Source organism: Eutrigla gurnardus (assembly GCF_963514095.1).
Source record: "Eutrigla gurnardus genome assembly, chromosome: 5".
Taxonomy (NCBI): domain Eukaryota; kingdom Metazoa; phylum Chordata; class Actinopteri; order Perciformes; family Triglidae; genus Eutrigla; species Eutrigla gurnardus.
In genome coordinates this window covers 13,093,701-13,114,537 of record NC_139919.1, presented here as the reverse complement: position 1 = coordinate 13,114,537, position 20,837 = coordinate 13,093,701, and the positions used below count along the sequence as shown (strand labels likewise).

Below are 20,837 nucleotides of genomic sequence, written 5' to 3'. Positions count from 1 at the left end.
TTAGTCATGACCTGCTTCCTTTGGCATCAACTCCATGTTGAATGCCTTCATCCATTTACCCAAGAGAAGAAAACGTTCGAAGGCCAACTTTACGGTTGGCAACAATTTGGGTTTCAAACTCAGTAATAAACACTATTCCAAGTTTATCAACACTGTAACTTTGTAATGACCCACGTTTCCAAGGAAATACAACTGATTTCAAATTAAAACACTAGCAAAAATTGGCAGACAATCTTTTTTCTTTAGTTACTTCCGCCAAGAAGGTTATGTTTTTGGCCTTGTTTGTGTGTATGTTTCTTTGTTTGTGCATGCATTATGTTTCACTTTCATGAGTAAAATTCACATCACCGCCCCCTCAAGTCAGAACAACAACTAAATGAAAAAGTTTCCCGTTGTTCAGTTTTATTTCAACCGCACGGAGACCAACTCAAACAAGCTATGTGACGTCTCTAGGCTAACTTTGTTGTGTGAGCATCTTCACTTTCTAAACACACAGTGCTTGAAGCTGTTTACCTGATGTAAATTTGGGTGCAATTTACTTCTAATTTAAACAAAACAAATCGTTATGATTTTGACATTTTTGTCCACGTTGACAAATTATTCTGGAATAAATCATAATTTGCTATACAAGATGTCAAGTGATTCTAATTCCTTTATAGACTATAGAGGTGTTAAAGAATGTAATGCATGTGTTCAGGGATGCATGAAGGTGGGTGTAGGAGGAGAACGATATGAAGCGATGAAGGGTTGGGGTAGAAGTACTGCCAATAACTTCAATCTACAGTCACAATTGTATGCAATTAAAAGCAAAGTAGTACAAAGAGAAGTAGTTTCAAAAGAGTCTGAGGTTAAAAATAAATGTGCTCATAAGTTTCTCTTGTTTAGATGGTATCAAATTATATTTTCTATTACAGTTCAATCATGATTAACGCTTTGCCGTACATGTGAATTATAATTCCATCCATCCATCCATCCATCCATTATCTACCGCTTATCCTGTATTCAGGGATCCCAGCTATCATTGGGCGAAGGCAGGGTACACCCTGGACAGGTCGCCAGTCTATCACAGGGCCGTGAATTATAGTTAACAAATAAAAAATGGACATATTTGTCACAATGTTTATACACTAATATGATGGGAGCGATATACTTCCAACACATGTAACAAGAATATGAGGAGATATTAAAAGTATTATCTAAGACACTTCTGCCACATCTTATCCTTGATTTCTGAGAAGATGTAAATGGAAAACGTGGGTGCAAAAATATGAGATGTTGCCTAAACTTTCATGTTTGTGTTCAGCCTTTTCAAACTTAGAAACGGAATACGCTGGAATGTTTCTTTTTTTCCTAATGGCACCAAACATTTTACCAACAAAATTTTAGACTCACCCAAAGCTGTGTAAAACTCCTCTTTTGTCAGGTGCTGGTCATCATTGACGTCGTTGTACTTCAGCAGGTCGAACAACGTGCACTCGGAAACATCCTTTGACAGACCTTCTTGCTTGATGACCTACAATGAGAATGCAGTGATGCTCGGTCAACGATGATGGACAGTACAAGTTGTGAGTGAAAAATACATGCCTCCTGGAGTAAATTTTTTTTTGTATCAATATAATCGGAAAATGTTGCCAATTAACGTATCTAGCAAGAATTAAATATGTTGATGCTGAACAGATCACATGTTCACCTACAATGGACAGTAATATCTGCTGGTAACAAGTCCTCTTTTTCCTATGGTTATGTTTAGACACTGACGATGTTTAAGGTTAGGAAAAGATCATGGTATAATCCAGGGGTGCCCAACTCTGGTCCTGGAGAGCCAATCAGGTGTGTAAGAACAGGGAGAAACCTAAAACATGCAGGACAGTAGCTCTCCAGGACCTGAGTTGGGCACCCCTTGAATCTGTAATTAGGCTCTTTTATCTCCCTTATCATTTCTTCTGCTCCATGCCTACCTTATTTGAATGTTCTTTGTAATGTGCTGTATGGTGACACTGATGATGGCCACAAGTTGAAACATGTGATCTAACAATAAGATAGGAGAATATAATACCGGCTGTACTGAAATGTTTGAAGCTTTTACGTTGAATCTTAATACCCAACACTTTGCTTGTCTATTCATTCTGTTTAAACCTGGTTTTCACAGTTGCAGATAAAGTTAGGCCACACTGATTAGTGTCTCCACTACATTTATTTTGCAGCAGAGCAGAGGAGAGACAGGTGAAGTGATGATAACATCATTAGTACTGCTAACAAACAGGCTCGCTAGTGATTAGTATTATTTGTAGAATTGTATTCCAGTGGCGGATGTGTATGATCCAAACATTTCCAATAAATCCAGAGTGCTGTAAAGTTCTGAAAAAAATATAGATATAATAATAATTTCCAAAATTGATTATGAGTTTTATAATACAAAAATAGTTGGCTTCAATCCATGTATTTTGTCGTTAAGCCTTTCAAAAACAACATTTTCACTGCAGTCAAAATACACTGCTCTCTTTGCTTTCAACACACAAAAGGATGGACAGACTGATGAGTTATCCTCTTTTAAAAAGAGTTGATATAATAAATTACTGAATCATGTTTTTCAAAAGGAGAATGTTGTTCTGGATTTCATTTATTTCGGGGCGATGACGTTATAAAATATGATGACATTCAAAGCTTCATCAAAAAAAATCGGTACAGCCTCAGTAAATGCGTATTTCAAAATCTTACTTCAGAACAGTACTTGGGTAAATGTACTTTAGCAATTTACTGTCTGTTTAAAAAAAAAAATGTGGATACAAATTATGTCAGATTAGCTGACAAAATCTCTCTGGACCCTTTCCATGTGTTGCATGGGGAGTACCAGCTCCTGCCCTCTGGGATGCGCTATAGGGTTCCTGAGTGCAGGAAGAACAAATACAAACATTAATTTGTTCCTTTGTCCATATCACTGCTGAATCAGCACAGGAAGGCAAAGAAGTGACGGTTACCTTCCCGGACTATTTATGACCACTCTTGCGGAGCTGGACCCCATCATATTTATTAGTCATAGTTGTTGCAAACGGACAATAAAGTGCTATCTTATCTTATCTTATCTTATGTAGTAAGTCAAAATGAAGTGCCAAATGCAAATTCTGTGTTGAATGTCAAAGTCCATTAAAGCTGCAGTCGGCAAGTCTGGCAGATCGAGTTGGCGAATGTTTACAACACTCAGGCCCCTCCCCCTCTACCACCGAGCTCCTCCTCCCTCCCATTGAGTGCTCCTCAGTGCGCGTGCACCAGATTATGTGAAAGCGCCCGTGTCTTCTCTCATCGATAAATGGCATGGAGTACACGCTACACAGAGGTAGGCTGGCTAACTTACTCATAGATAGCCACTGCTAACGTCATTTAGCGTATGCCTAGCTTGAAGCGTGTGCCTGTGATATTGTAACATACGTGAGGGGGGGAGGTGGGATCTCTTGCGTGTGCACGAACTGTGAACTGCGGTGGACAGGATGATATGGGCGTGGTGGATTTTTGCAAAACAAACAAACAAGCTCTAGGTGCACGTAGAGGCGCGTTTTTTTTCTAAAACTGGATGATTTACGTTGTTCTATCAAAGCATAGTGTCGGTTTCAGTGAATATGATCAAAAAAATGTTGCCAACTGGGACTTTGAACACAGTATTAGCTAGCAGTTTGTTGTAGCCAAACTGAAGTTATCTTACAACAGACGGTGAAAAGGCATCAGAAACTGTGCAGACTGTATCATCATGCTGCTAAAGCATGGTCCTACTCATCCCCCTTTGAAAGGCCCCGGCAGTGAAACATCCATCATACTAGATCAGCTGTCAAATTGCTGATCACAAGGGACGGCTTTATACATCATGCCTCGTCCATTGGATCACTGCACTTCCCTTCCCAGAAGACTTGCCCCAAAATTTAGGAGTCATCTGAAATCCTTGGTGTATCCTAGAAACACAACAAGTAACACATAACTGTGGTGTACACACTGAAACGCCCTTGTAAGTGTACAAAAGACATAGGTATTTAATTATTTTCTCTTTCCCTCTTGTAAGGATTTTATGTAATAATTTATTGTTGATCTGCTTCTAAATCAAACCAAAGCTGAGCCTGGATTCCTCAGTTAAAAGGTATTGAAACTCAAAACTATGCCCGACTCTCTACTCGTCTCATGCTTGCTTTGATTTGGAGTTTTGTACTTGGCCTTTGAGAGATGTGTTAGTGTTTTCAAGTTGCATGCTTAGGCTTTGACTATGTTTTAAACATTTCCTGACAATGACATTGCTCCCCACATGCATACTTTCATTATTCTGGTTATGTCTGATATTTGAAGTCACTTTTGATATAGTGAGTGTGATTCAACCACAGTTAAAAAGGACCATGGGTATGTTTCTAGCTTTCAGCAGACCTTGTGTGCTAAATGAACTGATACACATCATTGATGTCATAACAAGCTATGTTTATTGAGAATGCAGCTTCTTTCTGTTATAAATCGAAGTTTAATTTGCAGACCTAATGGCGCATTGGCTGATTAGTCAGAGAGAACATAGATCTAGTGTTAACTACTTCATAACATTTTAGACTCATTTCTGTAATTGCACATGACCTATTTTGGAAGTACAGACACAGTGAAATATATAACATAGCTACACATGGACGTAGTTGTAAACAGTACTGGTCACTGGATGACTTTCAAAAGATGTTGGAAAGGTCACCCCTGCATGCTGCAGTCCCTCACTAGCAGAAGAGTGCTATTTCTACAATAAAACTACATCAATTTCGAGTTTTAGTTGTACTGTCCCGTTCAACCTCCAAGACCAACTCTCTGATATCATTGACATGTTTGTCTCTTGCTTTTTTCAATTCACAGTCATCTTTACCACATTTAACGCATCTTTTCCCCTACCAATTCAGTTTTTTTTCTCCTCCTTAAACAACTTCTTTCATTTTCATATAATAATAATAATAATAATAATAATAATAATAATAATAATAATAATAATAATAATACATTTTATTTGTATAGCGCTTTTCAAAGATTCTCAAAGACACTTTACATATACAATAAAAAAATCAATACAATTAAAACAAGTACTATTAAAAACAGGCAGGCTACAAGTGAGTGCATTAAAAACAAGCAGGCTATTCTTAAGAAATAAGTTGTACAATCCAGACAATCTAGAATGTTTTAGAACTCTCATTGGACTCACTGCTGGTGGGTATGAGTCTGCCTATTTGTGGGAGATTGACATCTGATGATCTGGTGCAAAACAACTTGTGCTCAACGACCTCAAGAGTAAGACATTGGAGATGGTTGTAGATTTTACAGCCTCAGGTCCATCAGGACCCAAACTTCACAACACAAAAACAGACTGTTCCTGACTACGGTCGGCCTCCTTAGCAATGCCTGCAATCATTTACACATCCCTTTACACCAGCGCATTTTATATGCACTTTAATGGACATAGTTAAATCTACAGATATTTGTTTGTTTTTAATGTTATATTGTTTATTTTCACATTTACTTTCAATAATGTCTTTATTAGGTTTTTATAGTACACATATCCATACTGGACATTTGTGGTTCGGTATGCGACATCCTTTCGGTACAACCTGTGATCCAAACAGCTGTTTTTATTCTTTGAAAGCTTTTTGAGCGCACCAGTTGTTATCAGCTGTGGCATGCTAGTTGGCTTATTTTTGGTATTTAATCATCTTTTTTTGACAATATGACAGAATTTGAGTGCCTTAACTGTAAACGGCAAATATGGGCAATGCAAGAAGAAAAAACAAAGTTTGGATATGCCATTTTAAAGGCACCCAAGACTAAAAGCCAGGGTAAGGGATTTCCATCCTAGAATTTCAAATGAGATCAGAAAACACTCCAATTACATGGGGTGCTTCAGGGCACGAGGGTGGCAGCAGAAGTTTGGTAATTTTAAATGCTGATAAGAGTGTGATTTGCTTCTGCTATAGTCCTGTTGAGGGCTTGTTCACTCCAAAGTTTAATTTGCATAAATCTCTTGTCTTCTTTCACATTTGTCTATTGTCAATGGCCAAACTCTGCGTTCCAGCTACTGAGGTTACAGAGCTGAGTACCATGACAATGGAATCTAAGTGAATCTGAACTTTTAAATATATTGTGCATTATACTTGTTTGGAGAGAAAAGAAAACTGTATCCTGCAAGGTCATTAATTACTCTGAAATTACATTCTGCGGGAACATTTAATACACCAACATAAAAACTCATTGAAGACTCGATCCATAATTACATTCAGGCACCCTTATGTTGAGGCACAGTTAACCCACAACTGCGTTAGTTTATTAAGTGATTTATCAGATTGATGAAGCTATGTCACTGTGATATTTATCATGCAGCCTTTTATTATGCATCAATATTGATGCGGTGTGAAAGTATTCAGAAGCTCAAAAGTTTTGTCAACTTTTTAAACCTATGTGTGTAAATGGAAAGTGTTCCTGTCAGTGCAGCAAAACAAGCCCATGGTTTGGGGTGCAGTACCGGGTAAAACACCTTTGTATCTAGTCTAAAACACCACCAGCTATCCACTACTATTTTAATTTCTGACTATTCTAGAAATGTTTGCTTCTCTTCTTCATTTCTTTCAGCATTTGTAGTTGAAAGAGTGTGAAATCTGCCAACATTCCCATATGTGCCAAGGATAAAAGGGGATGAGGGCTAAAAGAAGCCCTTGAGGAACCTCTGAAAGGAGCTTCTCCATCTGGATATTAAGTATAGCTGAGTAGCTTGTGCCATTCAAACACCTAGGGGGAGGTGGAGTGGTACAGTACAGCTTGGCCTGGAGTTGAATAAATGGCATCACCAAGAGGTTTAAAAATCCAAAGTATATCCAATAGCTTTAAAGGGCATTCAAATTCCCATTCAGAGCATATCCACAACACATAGCACACCATGGTTTGTTGACTGTGCATTTCACTCACTAAACATTGATTTCTCTCATGCTGACGCGGGGCACCAAGTAAATGTAAAAACATGTAAAAATATGTAAATAATATGAAAATGTGCCCAGAAAATATCTGGATCTTTGAGTAGCTATTTGGATGCTTTGAACTGAAAATGCCTAAATATATTCAAATAAATCCAACGGGGCCTCCCCTCATTTGGGCTGACAGAGCTAACCAAGGTGACCCCTGTGCAGATGGGATATCCTACTGGATCAGCAGGAAACTGACCTAAGACCAGCAACTGGTTTCATGTTTATGAAAACCACCGCAGGTTTCTTACCCTTTCAATTATTTAAATACTTTCTATATTAAATCAGTCCTCAGGTAGTGGGAAACTTTATTTGTTATGCACATAATATCTTCCTCGCTCAGAGCAGCCACAAAAAGCCTTCTTTTTAACAACCATCCCTCTTGGCAGCGCTGGTCAAAGGCTGCAGCCTCCCATGAGCACAAGGATTCTTTGACTCACATTGCTTTTCAAAAGATTCACCTCAAGTCGAACATCACAGCCACCAGAGGGAAGGGTAAGAGGAGTAAATGGACACAAGTACATGTATGGCTGACATCAAAGTGGCTAGTTTAAATACCTGAACACCATGGTGGCATTTGATCATTTGTAGTCTCCATTTGGATGGATATTTAAATACAAACGACTGTGGTTTTGACAGACTTAAGGGCTGCTGTGGGGCGACGTAGAAGAAAAAACTCAAGTAAAGGTCACATGAGCATAATGTTTTGTTTTTTTTAATCTCAGAAGATCAGCGTTAGCTGTTACATTTTAGCTTCGTGCAAGTAATTGACTGAGTGAAGCATGTATTGTTAATTTTTTCAAGCAGATCTCTTATTATGTATTAAAGTTCTGTATAGCCTTACCTGTGAGAGTTCCTGGGCATCTATTTGACCATTATTATCTGCATCAAAGCGTTTGAACATCATATCAACCAGTTGCTTCCTGGCAGCCATGTTGTCCTTGTGAGCCCCATGGATGTTAGACCCCATGTATCGTTTGTCATGCAAATCCAGAATCTTGGTTTTCAGCCGACGGTAGTCACTCAGTCTGCAGTTGTCATCTGGGAGAGAGATTAAAAGAGAGAGGCAGAATGGTTAAGAGAGCGAGAGCACATCTATAATAAACTTGTAACAATCTCTCCTGTAACAGGTTTAGTTTGAATTGGTAAAAAATAATTATATGTTAAGAGGGTGTGTAAAAACAGATTTTTCATACATTATCATCCCAAAATGGCACATGATTAAAAGCACTGAACCTCTGAAAGAGCCCTACATTTGGAGGCAACGTTTCAAATGTCAGCCAATTAGCACCTGTAAAAACGAGTGTCCCTGAAGACTGGCATTATAAATCAAGAAGTTGCAGTTCATATTCATCAAAACCCAAATCTGAGCATGTCTACGATTCTATGATCTGAATCACAAACACAAATGCTCAGGATTATTTTCCTGAGGGGGGCACGAACGGTGACGGTCGCGCAGCATTTCACCGCCTCAAACTAAGGGAGCAGCAGCCCCGTCACCACAAAGCAACCGACGAAACAGATCCGTAACACTGGTGGCAAGCGCTAACCCTGACAGCAACAGAAAACATGATGGTGTTGTATTTACAACCCGCCATCAAAGGCTCAAGATCAAAGAAGGCAACTACATGAAAGGTTCAGCTGATTCGAGGCAAAGAGAAAATAATGACTAGAACTCCAGGTTGACACATGTCATATCAACTTCTCATTGTTAGATCTGGAAGTCTTTCTCCTCTAATAACAGTTATATTAGCAGATGTCAAGCAACCCACAAGAAGAACTTTGTTGTTTACCGAGATGCTTTTTAAATCTCGGGGGAGGAAGGCGACATCACTGCTGCATGGTGCATACCTATTCAGGATGAATGTGGAATAATGCTGCTGCGTGGAGTCTTCTGCGAAACACATGAACTTTGTTGGGGCTGATCAGGCAAGAATGATTTAGGGAGAGTGTTAATGAGCTCTCCACTCAGTAGAACTGGGTGCTCACTCAGAGCTGATAGCAAGTTAAGCAGAATCAGAATCACCTAGGCGACGAATAACATGTCATTAGCTGAGGTGTAGGATCTCATTTTTGTCTCAAGAATTTCTTCCAGCATTCCCTCAGCGGCACAACTTGAGAAATCAGCGAGTATTTACATGAGATGGTTGGTGTAATCCTGACACAAACCATCACCGGGGTATAAGAGGCTGACTCTGATTCGGCTCCCACAGAGGCTATAAAACCATTTTCATTTTCATCTCTATTCTGTTTGACCTTGTGAAGTCCAAAAGTGTTCATTCCCTGGCATTGAAATATTAAATATTGTTAGATAAAAAGGTGTGCAATGCAACAGTCTTTCTCTGGTTTAAAGTCAAAGAAATATAGGAAACATTTGTGTTTTTCCATATTCTACCAAGACAATGGTTTAGTGTAAACAAACTCAACTGTAAATTATACTGATTAGGGATGATTTAGTCTCTGACGAATTCATAGGTCTACGTGAACAATACTCATTTTTTAGAGAAAGACCCAGATTATCCCAAAATATTTGAGCTGCATATGGGTGACAAATAAAGGAGGAAAACAGAATCAATGATTGGAGACACATGATGAATACAAATGCATTGTAACCACAGAGATGGGGTCATTGAATGGTTTGATGAGTGTGAAGATGATGTCAGGTCCTGGGGATCAGGTTGAGACTGACTAACTCCATCGTCAAAAACAAATCTGTTGAAAATGGCACGTGGAGCTAGTAACATGAGCTGTTGGCAGTTGGTGGGCAGCACAGTCCTGCTTGGTTCAATAATGGAGCTAACACCGAAAGGAGAATGTGTTGAGTTATGATGCGTTCAAGAGATATACTGTTCACATGGTCATCTCCACCGCAGTGTCTTTGCTCTGCTGTTCACTGACTAACTCTGTATGTGTGTGTTTGTGGAGGAGCTCAGCCCACATAGAGAGCAGAGGAGAGGCTGCTCCGTGATAAGACATTACACATTACATGAGAGAACCAATAACTTTGGAGCTTATCAATACTATGGTCTTTAATGAATCAGCATTGGTGCCTGTTTAATACCGGGACACTTTATGTAGGTTTTTCCTTTAATCTGCAACACATCTGTATATGTTTTTATAAGGTCTTAGTTGTTCCTGGGGTGTAGAAAAGTTGTCCAAGGAAGTCTCCTCTTGCAATGCTTTGTTTTCTAATAACAACTTGGAAAACTGAATAATTGAATGGTCACAAGGAGAAAGACAGAGGTGGAGAGACGGAGCTCGGGAACAACGCTTCTGTTTGTTGAAGCAGGTACACCTGTCAGGAGGAGACAAACTGAGTTGTTGACAGATGTTGGAGCTGCATGCTCAGTCTGAAGCTTCATGAAACCGACAGAGTGTGAACAACAACTGTGGTGGCTGGTAAGCTTTCTACGAGCCACTGCCCATGGCAACCCATCAGGAGGTTCAATTGAATTCAAAATGTGTAGACATGTTCTGATTGCAATTTTTGGCCTATTCCCATTTACATTTTTTTAAATGTCTGACCTGCTGACTGTGATTTATTGCCCATTCCAATTGTCTATAAAACTATAATCATAACTGACAGCAAAGCTCCACACTAACATTTTAATTTTGTGCTGCTGTGAAAACATCTCCTACAGACACTGTATTTATTCAAGTTTCTCAAGAACATTTGAACACATCATGAGAGCATTTTACTTTAGTCCAATACTGTTTTTTCTAAGTAAGAACATGAACACACCATAATGCAATTCAATTCAACCTCAATGTTTGCTGTGAGCTCCGTTATGAGGACTGCTAGGCAGAGACCCTGTGCTGTCGGCAGATGAGCTGGTCACTGTGATGACTCTGAGCGTTGTGCATGGGAATTCATTAAAATATAACAAGAGTCTGCTTAAGTTAGTTGTTTCAAATGTTTTTAAGGTTGTTCTTCAAGACTTACTTAGGACTCAATAGTGACAAATTGTGAGCTTAATGTTTTCTACACTTACCAACACAAGTTGTCTGTGTTGCTGTGAAGTAACTGCCTGTGCCGCTGTGTATGCAAAGGTAAAACTATCACATGATGGTGCCACATGTGTGTAAAATTGCCTGGCAAAAGAAAGTAATCAGGCACCAGTTATAGCCAATAAGATGAAAATTAGCCATTTTCGATCAGTAGCTGATCAATCAGTGCATCTCTAAAAACGTGCTTTGGCAATCAAAACAGCTTGACAGGCTGGTGGTTCAACCAGCAAGTTTAGTTTTTGCCGTGGAAACTGCATGAGCTGTTAGAGCGCAGGCCTGGATGGCTTGAATATCGTGCAGAGCGTCTGTTTTGACAAGCGTCAGCGCAACAGAAGCTGCCTTGGTCACAAATGGCAGAATGAATAAAAGATAAATGGCTGCTGGCATTACCAGGGGATATGAAGGTCAGCAACGTCCAAGGAACACGCACTGCCACATGCAGGCTTGCACGCAACAAATGTGCACACACATGCACACATGTTTACTATGTCTCCCCAGCAGCATATAGCACATACATACACTGGGGAGTGTCAGCATTAATTAGACAATAGCTACAATAATCTCTTTAAAACAGCCGAAACCTGACGAATAGAACATGAATTAATTTAAAAAATGGTAGTGTTCACTGCAATTGTTTGAGTGAAATTCACATCCCCATAAGAATGCATTTTAATATCTTGCATAAAAATAACTGCAATGGATGGATCTAAATTAAAGAAGAACATGTATATGTTGCTGACTTAAAGCTTGTTTGTCTCTTGCATGTCATGACACCTAATTCGTCTTATGACACATTGATTTACTACACTTGATGGGCAAGAATCGTCTTTGCAGGAGTGAAAGAATAATCCTTAAATGAAGGTTTCCTGCATCTGTCATAAACTCTTAAAAGTGATATATTATTGCTGATATTTTGAGTTTGTTTTTGATGGTGGTTTTCAACATGGTAATAGTGGAGACTGACTGGAGCTGGATTTTCATACAATCATTAACATTCTCCCATTTATGCGTTTCGAATTACCCAAGCTTAATTACAAATTGTGGTGCAATCTTCCCTTTGTCCTCATGCAATCGTAGACATTTTCCTTTCAGAATCATCTAGTATTGGGTGCGGCTGTAGCTCAGTGGGTTGAGTAATTTAACCAGGAGGTTAATTGGAGGTTCAATACAAGGCTCCTACGCTCCGCAATTCATGTCCGTGAGCGAGACACTGAAACTTAAGTGGCTCCCCGGGCAGCTTACAGCAGCCCACTGCTCCAAAACTCCTTAGGAAGGGTTGGATGCAAATCAAAGTTTGGTAAGTAAAGTTTACGATTGTTTTCACACATACTAATGGCAACACAGCCCTTTTATGCAACATCAAATTACAAGATTTGTAAACACCATTCAAGGAGCGGTAACAGCGTTGTAATAGAACCATCAATTGTAAGCCCCCGACTGGAACGCTTTAGTATAATGCTGCTATCGTCAACATTATTCATGAATGAAACATATGGCATTTTTCAGGGTCAAAAGGTTCTGTAGAAAGCTGTTGATATAACTGTTTTAATCCACTTACAAGAGCTTTTACACTCAATATTTCACCATTGCTTTCATTATGTTTTGCAATAGTGTCTTTTCATAGTAGCTGTTAATCTGTCAAAATGCCTTTTAGTGAGAATGTAGTGGTATTTTCATGGTAGGTGATATTATTTTTTAACACTGTTTGGTAATGGCACATGAAGGACACAGACTTGTCGTTTGGCTTCAACTGCTCAATGACCTTGTTTGTGACGAATGTCACTGATCACATAGGCTCCATATGTGGCAATTGGCCAGCGAGGTTCCATTGTGCAAAGCCATTGCTTTTACCAGTTGCCTTGAACTTTCACATAATGCGGAGGTCAAGGCCCCACGTGGATGGAAATACATGTCAGAGAGAGAGGACGCACATTGATTTGGGACAGGCAAATCATTTATTTGATTGAAGTTAGTAGCAGCATGCTGCTTTGCTGTGAGTGTTATTTAAATGCAAAGCCAGTTGTTAATAGCTACAGCTGTTGTTGCTAACTCTCACTTTTATTGGTATACGTGTTTAATTGCTTTAGATTAGAATGAATCAGGCTTTGCTCTGTTTCTGTTTTTCAGCTCTTTGAAGTTTGAAGTAATCCATTTGCTTTAGTGTTTTGAAAACTGTTTAATGGCTTGTGATCAATAGTGTAACAAGACTGCTTTAGAATTTTGATTTGGCAAGAAATGTTCTCTAAAATAGCATGTTGTCATTTTATCGTAAAGGGGAACTCCACTGACTTTTATGATGACCCCTCTGCCTTTTCATGTCTTGGCTGTCTGCTCTGGGGCGGGGGATCGTTTGCCTTGACTAACAGTCTTGTCCTCCCTCTTTCTCCCTGTTCGTCTTTCTTTGTTCCAGGTCAAGTTGACTGGCCCTGCCCAACCAATCCGTGGATTGGCATCACCTGTCTCACAGACTTGATGAGCCTGCTCGATCTGGCCTAGCTCCTGTGAGCTCCTGTTAAGCAATATTCTGGGTCATTTTGGTTATGTTACTTAAGTTCCTTTCTTGCTTTCTTTGTATGCACTTACATGCACACCAGACTGCTTTTACTGACATTCACACTTCATATACTTTTGCATTTACATTTTGACTGGGCTTTACTCCAGTTGATTAAAAAATATATTTTGTATTTGCTCTAACCATATGGTATTTTTGACATTGAAATTTGTTTTTCCCATCTGTTTGGTATTTTCATGTCATAATGACTAGTTGGGAAAACAGGTGGGCCTTTAACTGAAATGACACAGTACAAAGACCTGCTGGTTTTTGGTGGAGGCTGGGACCTCCAGGCTGTCTACATGGGCAAGTTGCAGTAGCATTTCACTGACATTTAATGGAAAATGATATGAGATATAATACTTGGTTTAACTACACAACTACCACCTGAAGTCATCCAAAGTCTATGTTTGCTATATATAGACAAAATATGCTCTTAATAGACATCTACTGACATGTGACTCTCTTCATGGCCAGTGTAAACAAGGACATCTCAGAATAAATGTTTATGAAACCAGCCTGTTTCTGTCAACAACCTGCAAAGTAAACACTTTAAAGACATGTGCAGCAATTATGAAATAATGTTGTGGATGAAAAAAAACATCACTCCAACTATGGACACATTTAATCTGGAGCAGAAAATAGAGGTTTACTGTGGTGACAAAGTCAGGCAGCTTGTACTGATCTATAATTTAGCAGGTGATTCTTACAATTATCTGTCATCTGCTTTAAAACGCAAAAAGACTTCCCCTCCAATTAGTCAAATACCTGAAACCATTAAAAGAGGACCAGAATAGGGATCAAAAGTGGACTTCGACACTGCTGTAGTACAAATGTAAGATCCCGGGTGTATTTGCAGAGGGCAGAGAATGCAAATCTTACAGTATTAGAAGAAATCAAGAAGGTTAATTAAAAAAATTCAGATATTTAAGTAATTCAAAGTAAAGCAGGCATATTTACAGTATTTTATCTTTGTTTATATCTCTCTTAATGGTGCCAATTTAAAGTAATGCTGAGCAGTCCATGAATTATAGACAGTTCCACAATATGGAAGAGGTTTAAGTGGATAACTGTAGACATAATATTAGATGCAACTCAGTCCGGTGACAAAGTCCACCTCTCTGGCTATGTGTGTCTTATATGAACCTGAAAAAAAGTTTTTGTCTTTAAAGGGAAAAGCAAAACTTGGCATGCAAACCCAAACATAATGACATTCTCTTGAGGAGGGCAGCAATCCGCAGGGAAATGCTGGATAGTGATGAACAAGCTAGATGAAGCATGAAGGCTTACAACAATGTTTGCTTTAAAGGGTTTGTTGTTGAAGGGGTTTCACTTTTGTGGGAAATTAATGCAGCTGACATCAATATAGAGGAGGGTATTTTAAATGCAGTCAAGGCATCAACTACTTGTCTCACAGCAACTGAGAAGAGGACCAATGTGCACCCGAAATCTAGTCATTGGTGCACATTGTGAAAAACAACACGGAAAAACAACTTGTGCACAAAGAATCATTGCAAATCGGACACTCGTGAGAATCATAAGTTACTTTGGGACTCAGAGCACAGACAACAACAAAAGAGTTCAAAATGCAGATCTCTGTTGAGGATAGTTTAGTGCAGGGATGCCAGGGTTACGGCCCGTGGGGCGGACCCGGCCCGACTGTACGTCACATCCGGCCCGCGGGTGATAAGGGGAGACATTTTTTTTTTATTATTATTTTATCTATTTTTTTTTTTTTTTAATATATACCGTAAATCCTCTAATACTGGCCTGTATTCTATTACCGGCCAGTCACATTGGCCGGGGCAAGTGTCGACAGGCAGCGGTATTTCCACCCTTCCCCTTCATTCAGTCAGGTTCGCGTCGTGAAGATTTTGGCTGAGGCTATATTAAAGGATTTACGGTATGGCCTGCAATGCATTCGAGTCACGGCGAGTGTGGAGACGGTGCGCCGCTGCCTCCCACAAGCTCTCGAAAATCTTTTAAACTGAATGTTGTCGATCTAAAATAAAGACAGATTCAGCAACTGCATAGCTTATTTCTCGCATAAAATGTTTTCAGAAACACGTTTCGGTGAACTATTGTCGTAAAATAAGAGAAAGTTTCCAAACGAGCCGCCATGTTGGTCGGTTTGAAATCCGGGAGCAGACAGGACAGCTGTGAAAGTGATCGTCCAATCAGGTGCAGCCATGAAGTGTGCACGTGGTTGTATGAAGGAGAGCTCCTGTCAATCATCCTCCTTTGTAATGTATGTAATTTAGGCCTCATTGTGAGGCTATTTTGGTGCCAATGCAATTTCTTTTTGATGTGTAGGCCTTCATGAATAATTTCAAATAGCCTACCTATCCATGTGTTGAGTCAATGTTTGGCCTTTTCAGTCCGAAAGTGTAATCCGGCCCCCTGAGGTCTCACTTGAAAAAAATCTGGCCCCCTGTCCAATTTCACCCTGGCATCCCTGGTTTAGTGTATCTTTTTGTTTGACACACATCATTCTCAGAATGCAATGTAAAGTCCAATGCGGAAAAGAAAACCTTCTCCATCTTGTTCAGTGTTCACTGAGGCCTTAACTGTGAGTGAACCCACTAGTCCCAGCCTTCTCCCACCCAACTGCCCCTTTAAAAGCACTACTGTTTTATTTATATCAAGAAAAGGTGGCTCAGCGGAATTGCTGGAGTCCACTTCGCTAAAACTGTCCCATCTTTGCTCCCTGCACCCCCGACCTCCTCCTTTTCCATCCCCAGTGCCCTGGGTGCTGGTCACAACACATCAAGACAGCGCCGTGTGACAACTGGGTTACCCAAATCAGAGGTCACTGATTGCAATCTTCAAGAGCAACTAGAGGTGTCACCGCCGCAACACCTGACTGAATCTGAAATGGATATCGGGGCAGTCGATCTGCAAACTCCTCACAACCACTCCGTCCAGGCTGATGCGAATGCAAAAAACTCACAGCAGACCTCGGGCACAGATAAAAGACTTCTGCTAATATTCCAGAGTTCAGAAGGAAATGTTCAGTGTCTTACTGTCATGCTGAATCACTTTGCATCTATGTTAAACTGGAAGGTAAAGACTCACAAGCTTCACGATTCTTTCTTGATCTTAGATCAGGTGATAGCAGCAGAGATCCTGCTTGCTTGATATTTAGAGTCTGTAAATGATGATTAGTCACATGTCAAAGTGGCTGCTGGAGCTGATCGACTGAAACAAACTGATTAGCAGCAATTGCCTACTGACTGAATATTTTAAAACAGCATCCTAAATAATCAGGGGGAAATATATGCAACAAAGTTGCTCTCTTTCCTGGTTAAGAATGTAAAATTGATGGATGAACTGTTGAATCCATGTCCATCAGCTAATTAATCATAGGTGCCTTTGTGCTTCTGAACTGTGGTTTCCAGTGTCAAACTCAAACGACTTGTTTGTACACCAAAACCCCACTTGAACCTCTTCTGTCGGCGGCTTTTCAGCAATACAAGCACATTGTGCTTCCCTCTTTGCAGCTTGGAGAGACTCTGTGTTCTCTCCTTATCAGGAAAATGTAAACAAAGGTCACTGTCAGCGTTTGAACAAACAACCAATAGTCATTGTCCTGTTGAGGACAGTCTCGACCCAACCGTTTCTTAAATGTAACAATACACTGTACAACTTGTTTGGCAATGGCTGAAGACAGATTCCCTCCCTTCATTCAGTCTCTGTCACAACTGTCTCCTCCTCAGATATGGGTGTGATTCTCTCCCACCCATCTTTCATCAGGACTGTTGCTCTTGCTCATGTCTTAATCTTTGATGTATTACACCCACACCTCACTCTCTCTCACCTTGAAGGGGATCATTACCATCCAGGACACTTTACTCCAACCTCACTGCACTCATCAAAGTCACCCCTCCCATCATCTTCACTGGGCTCCGACAGAAGCCTCCAGAGGTGTTTGGAGCCTCCAGATCGCACTGTTAAAGAAGCTCAGTCTCTGCATAACTACAACTGCAGTATCCCCAAACTGGGCCACTTCCACATTAGTGGCCTTTAGTTTTAACTATTAGATTCTGGCTGTCATGGGTTCATTTTCATTATCTTCACCACGAGGATCCCAAGACTGGTTGCGTTTGCACATCTGTGTGTGTGTGTGCGTGCATGCGTGTATGTGTGCTCATGTGAGTGAGTGCTCGCTTCTGTGTCTGTCCACGGCTAATCTCATCTCGCATTCTGCTGCAGCAAACTGCTTAATATTTCGGGTGCCCAGCTATGTCTGCATGTTCAAGGACCTTTCGGGGTTGCAGTGACTCACACTTTCTCAAGAAACACTTTTTATTGCCTGTTTTATACTGCCACTCACTCTTAACCGGCCCCCACGGTAGGGACCACTAGTGATAACACAGCTGACTGCATTCCCGACCCCCCATCTGCTACTCTGTGGCCATAGTGTGTGTGTGTGTGTGTGTGTGTGTGTGTGTGGGGGGGGGGGGGGGGGGGGGTACACAATGCTGTACCTCTACGAAACTCAGGTGTTTTTGTGTTAATTTAGTTTTGGGCAATAATTTATAATTTGTGTTCTGAGACAACTTTTAGCTGACTGCCTGCATTCATCGCCACTTGAGATTCAATGAAGTGTATTTCACAATACCTTATAACCCATTGGTGTCTAGACTGGGAGTTAGCTAAATATGGTTTGTATTCATTCAAACACAAAACATAGCAGTGGTTTTTGCCAACGCACCTGACGTAGATCTGCACTCTGCCTCATTGTTTTCTTTTGTAGGCACTTTCTTAGAAAATACCAACATTTTTTTTAAAAAAGGGAAGATTTGTTTGAACTAAGTGTTTCACCAGATGCCAACACCGACCAAAAAAAGAGTGAGATTGAGTAAGAATGAGATAGTCAGACAGAGAAAAAGAGGAAAGCAACGAGCAAGACTTTGTTCACTTCTCAAATCTGATCCCAGTAGAGTTGATTACATAGTGCTTCCTCCTTTAGTAGCAGGTCTTGTTGATGACATGATAGAGGACAGTGACCTGGGGATGAACACATCTAGGCAGAGATATCAAATCAACACTTGTGCAGTTCTATATTTGGACTATAGCAGACAGACTGGGGAATATTGTTTTTCCACCGTTGGGCCATACACAAAGACAGACTGTGGTTTTACAGTAGGCATTTAAACATCCGTCAGATGCAGAGTTGGGGCATAAATGCTGTCACGAGTTGATTTAAAGAGTTAATAAGTTAGAAGCTCAGAGGAAAAAGCAAGGGAAATGAGAAGAATCTGACATAATTGATCTTACTAATAACAAAGAAAAAATGCAGTCTTGGCATTATAAGATAAACCTAGATGATATACCAAGTTTAAATGATCTGTACTGGCTCACAAGGTGTGCAGGCAAGCTACCTAACCAACTTAGAGTCAGTGAATGTGAGCTTTTGCAGACTATACATTTGCAGATTTTACATTCTGCTTCACTTTGCTCTCCCTTTTGGGTTCTTTTTAATAAAAACAATAATGCAACCTAAAAAGGGGGCAGTCTATTATTTTTCTGAATGGTTGTTCTTTATATGTGGGCTCCTCCACCAAACAAATTCTTAGTCATCTAACACTCAACAATATTCATTTTAGCACATATTAGACCGACTCCACAAACCAACCAGCGTTGCTAGCAAAGACCAAGGGAACGCAGTTTAAACACACCTATAGTTCCATGAGGATTGTCTGTCAACCAAAGTTGAACATTTATAGCATCTTAGCTCCGTGGAGTACTAGTTAGCTGCTCTGCTGACCATGCTAACATTAACCCATCTAGCTTCTTTGCACTAAGAAACTGTTTGCTTGACTCAGCACATCAGTGTGTTTACCTCAACCAATGAGTTTATTTGCTCTCTACAGCATCTCTGCCTCTGAGAAATGTTTGGACAGCAAACAATCTGTTCTGTGGCCTATAGTAGTAGAAGAATCCATCCAGATTTCTATAGTGGCTAGTACTAATGGGTACAAAAGCACACCCACGTCTCCTACTCGTAAGCAGATCCTTACTCTGACGGCAGTAAAACTCTGATTATCACAATCCCTCCTGAGTACTGGTTTTCATCCCACAGTGGGGTCAGCATTAGGTTAAAGGACTCTATTATCATCCATTTAGCCATTCGAGTCACAGCTGGGAACCATAAAGAGTTGAATTCCCATAGATCTGCAGCCCCAGATATGGCATACTCTACAGCCTTTATTGATCTGTTCATAACTAATTCAGCTTCATAAACAGGGATGGAAACAGGACTGTTTTGTAACAACATTCACTTGCCACTACCCCAGCAACCAAACAATATTTTTAGAGTTTTATGACACCTCCAAATCCCTTATTACTTTGAGACCCTTTCATTAATCTTGTTTCTTTGAAGAAGTGCATTGTGATCACCTTGACCATCAGTAGGGAGGAGTAAACAGGTTCTGTGGATTGTCAAGCATTTCTTCTGTGTCCAGGACATTTTTCTTGCTGATGGTTTTGTCCGGATTTGGAATGTTTTCTGATGTATGGAGTAATCTGCCGTATTGGCAGCCCACTCAGTCATTTCTACTTTTGACAGACTCACGTTCAAACTGATAGAAGCCACAAGGAAAGAAGTTTCTTGACTAAATTCAGAGAGGAGGCTTTATGTGAACTGCATGTGCTGCAAGTTTAACTAGTGCAATTTCCAAAAGGGGAGAGATGCACAAACTATAATATTTCATCAAACAATCAGTCATTTCAACAGTTCAATCAATAATGTCTTCTGTTATGTCTTTAACTGATATTTTGCTAATGATTTAGCATTTCATGGTCAGGTTTTTGGACATGAATTCAAAGTTCATGAGAAAATAATTAAGCTTGAATATATAAAGACATATCATCTGCCATACATCTGAGGCTGCAGTTTGTCCAACAATTAAATCTCCACTCAAAGTCCATTAACTCGCTTGTTCTGGAGATGTCAACCACATAAAATAGTCTTTATAACCAGATGTTGTATGTGCACAATAACTGAAAGCGTAAAGCAACTACACTATAGTTTTATTGTAAAAGTATAAAGTGACAATGTGAAAGATGACACTCAAATTGATGAACCCACAAATAATTATTACATGAATCTGCAGCTCCCCTTGTCTTTTTACTGAGCTTCATAGTGAGTTTCAGCTACAGCTTGGAAATATACAGTATAGATATGATATACTGGTATACATATAGGTATAGTGATACGATAGTATAGTGATGCGAGACTAGATATCTTCTGGACATTGTAAAATGGA

The 20,837-nt window shown here is 39.9% G+C and overlaps 1 protein-coding gene across 1 annotated transcript in view; it reads right to left on the bottom strand.

Moving 5' to 3' along the window:
- fstl5 (follistatin-like 5) overlaps positions 1-20,837 on the bottom strand; it is a 176,705-nt gene that overhangs the window by 75,159 nt on the left and 80,709 nt on the right. Inside the window, exons 5-6 of the mRNA XM_084009730.1 lie at positions 7,852-8,048; positions 1,393-1,513 (exon numbers count right to left, since the gene is read on the bottom strand). Coding sequence (XP_083865856.1) covers positions 1,393-1,513; positions 7,852-8,048 — 318 coding nt within the window. The remainder of the gene's footprint in view (positions 1-1,392; positions 1,514-7,851; positions 8,049-20,837) is intronic.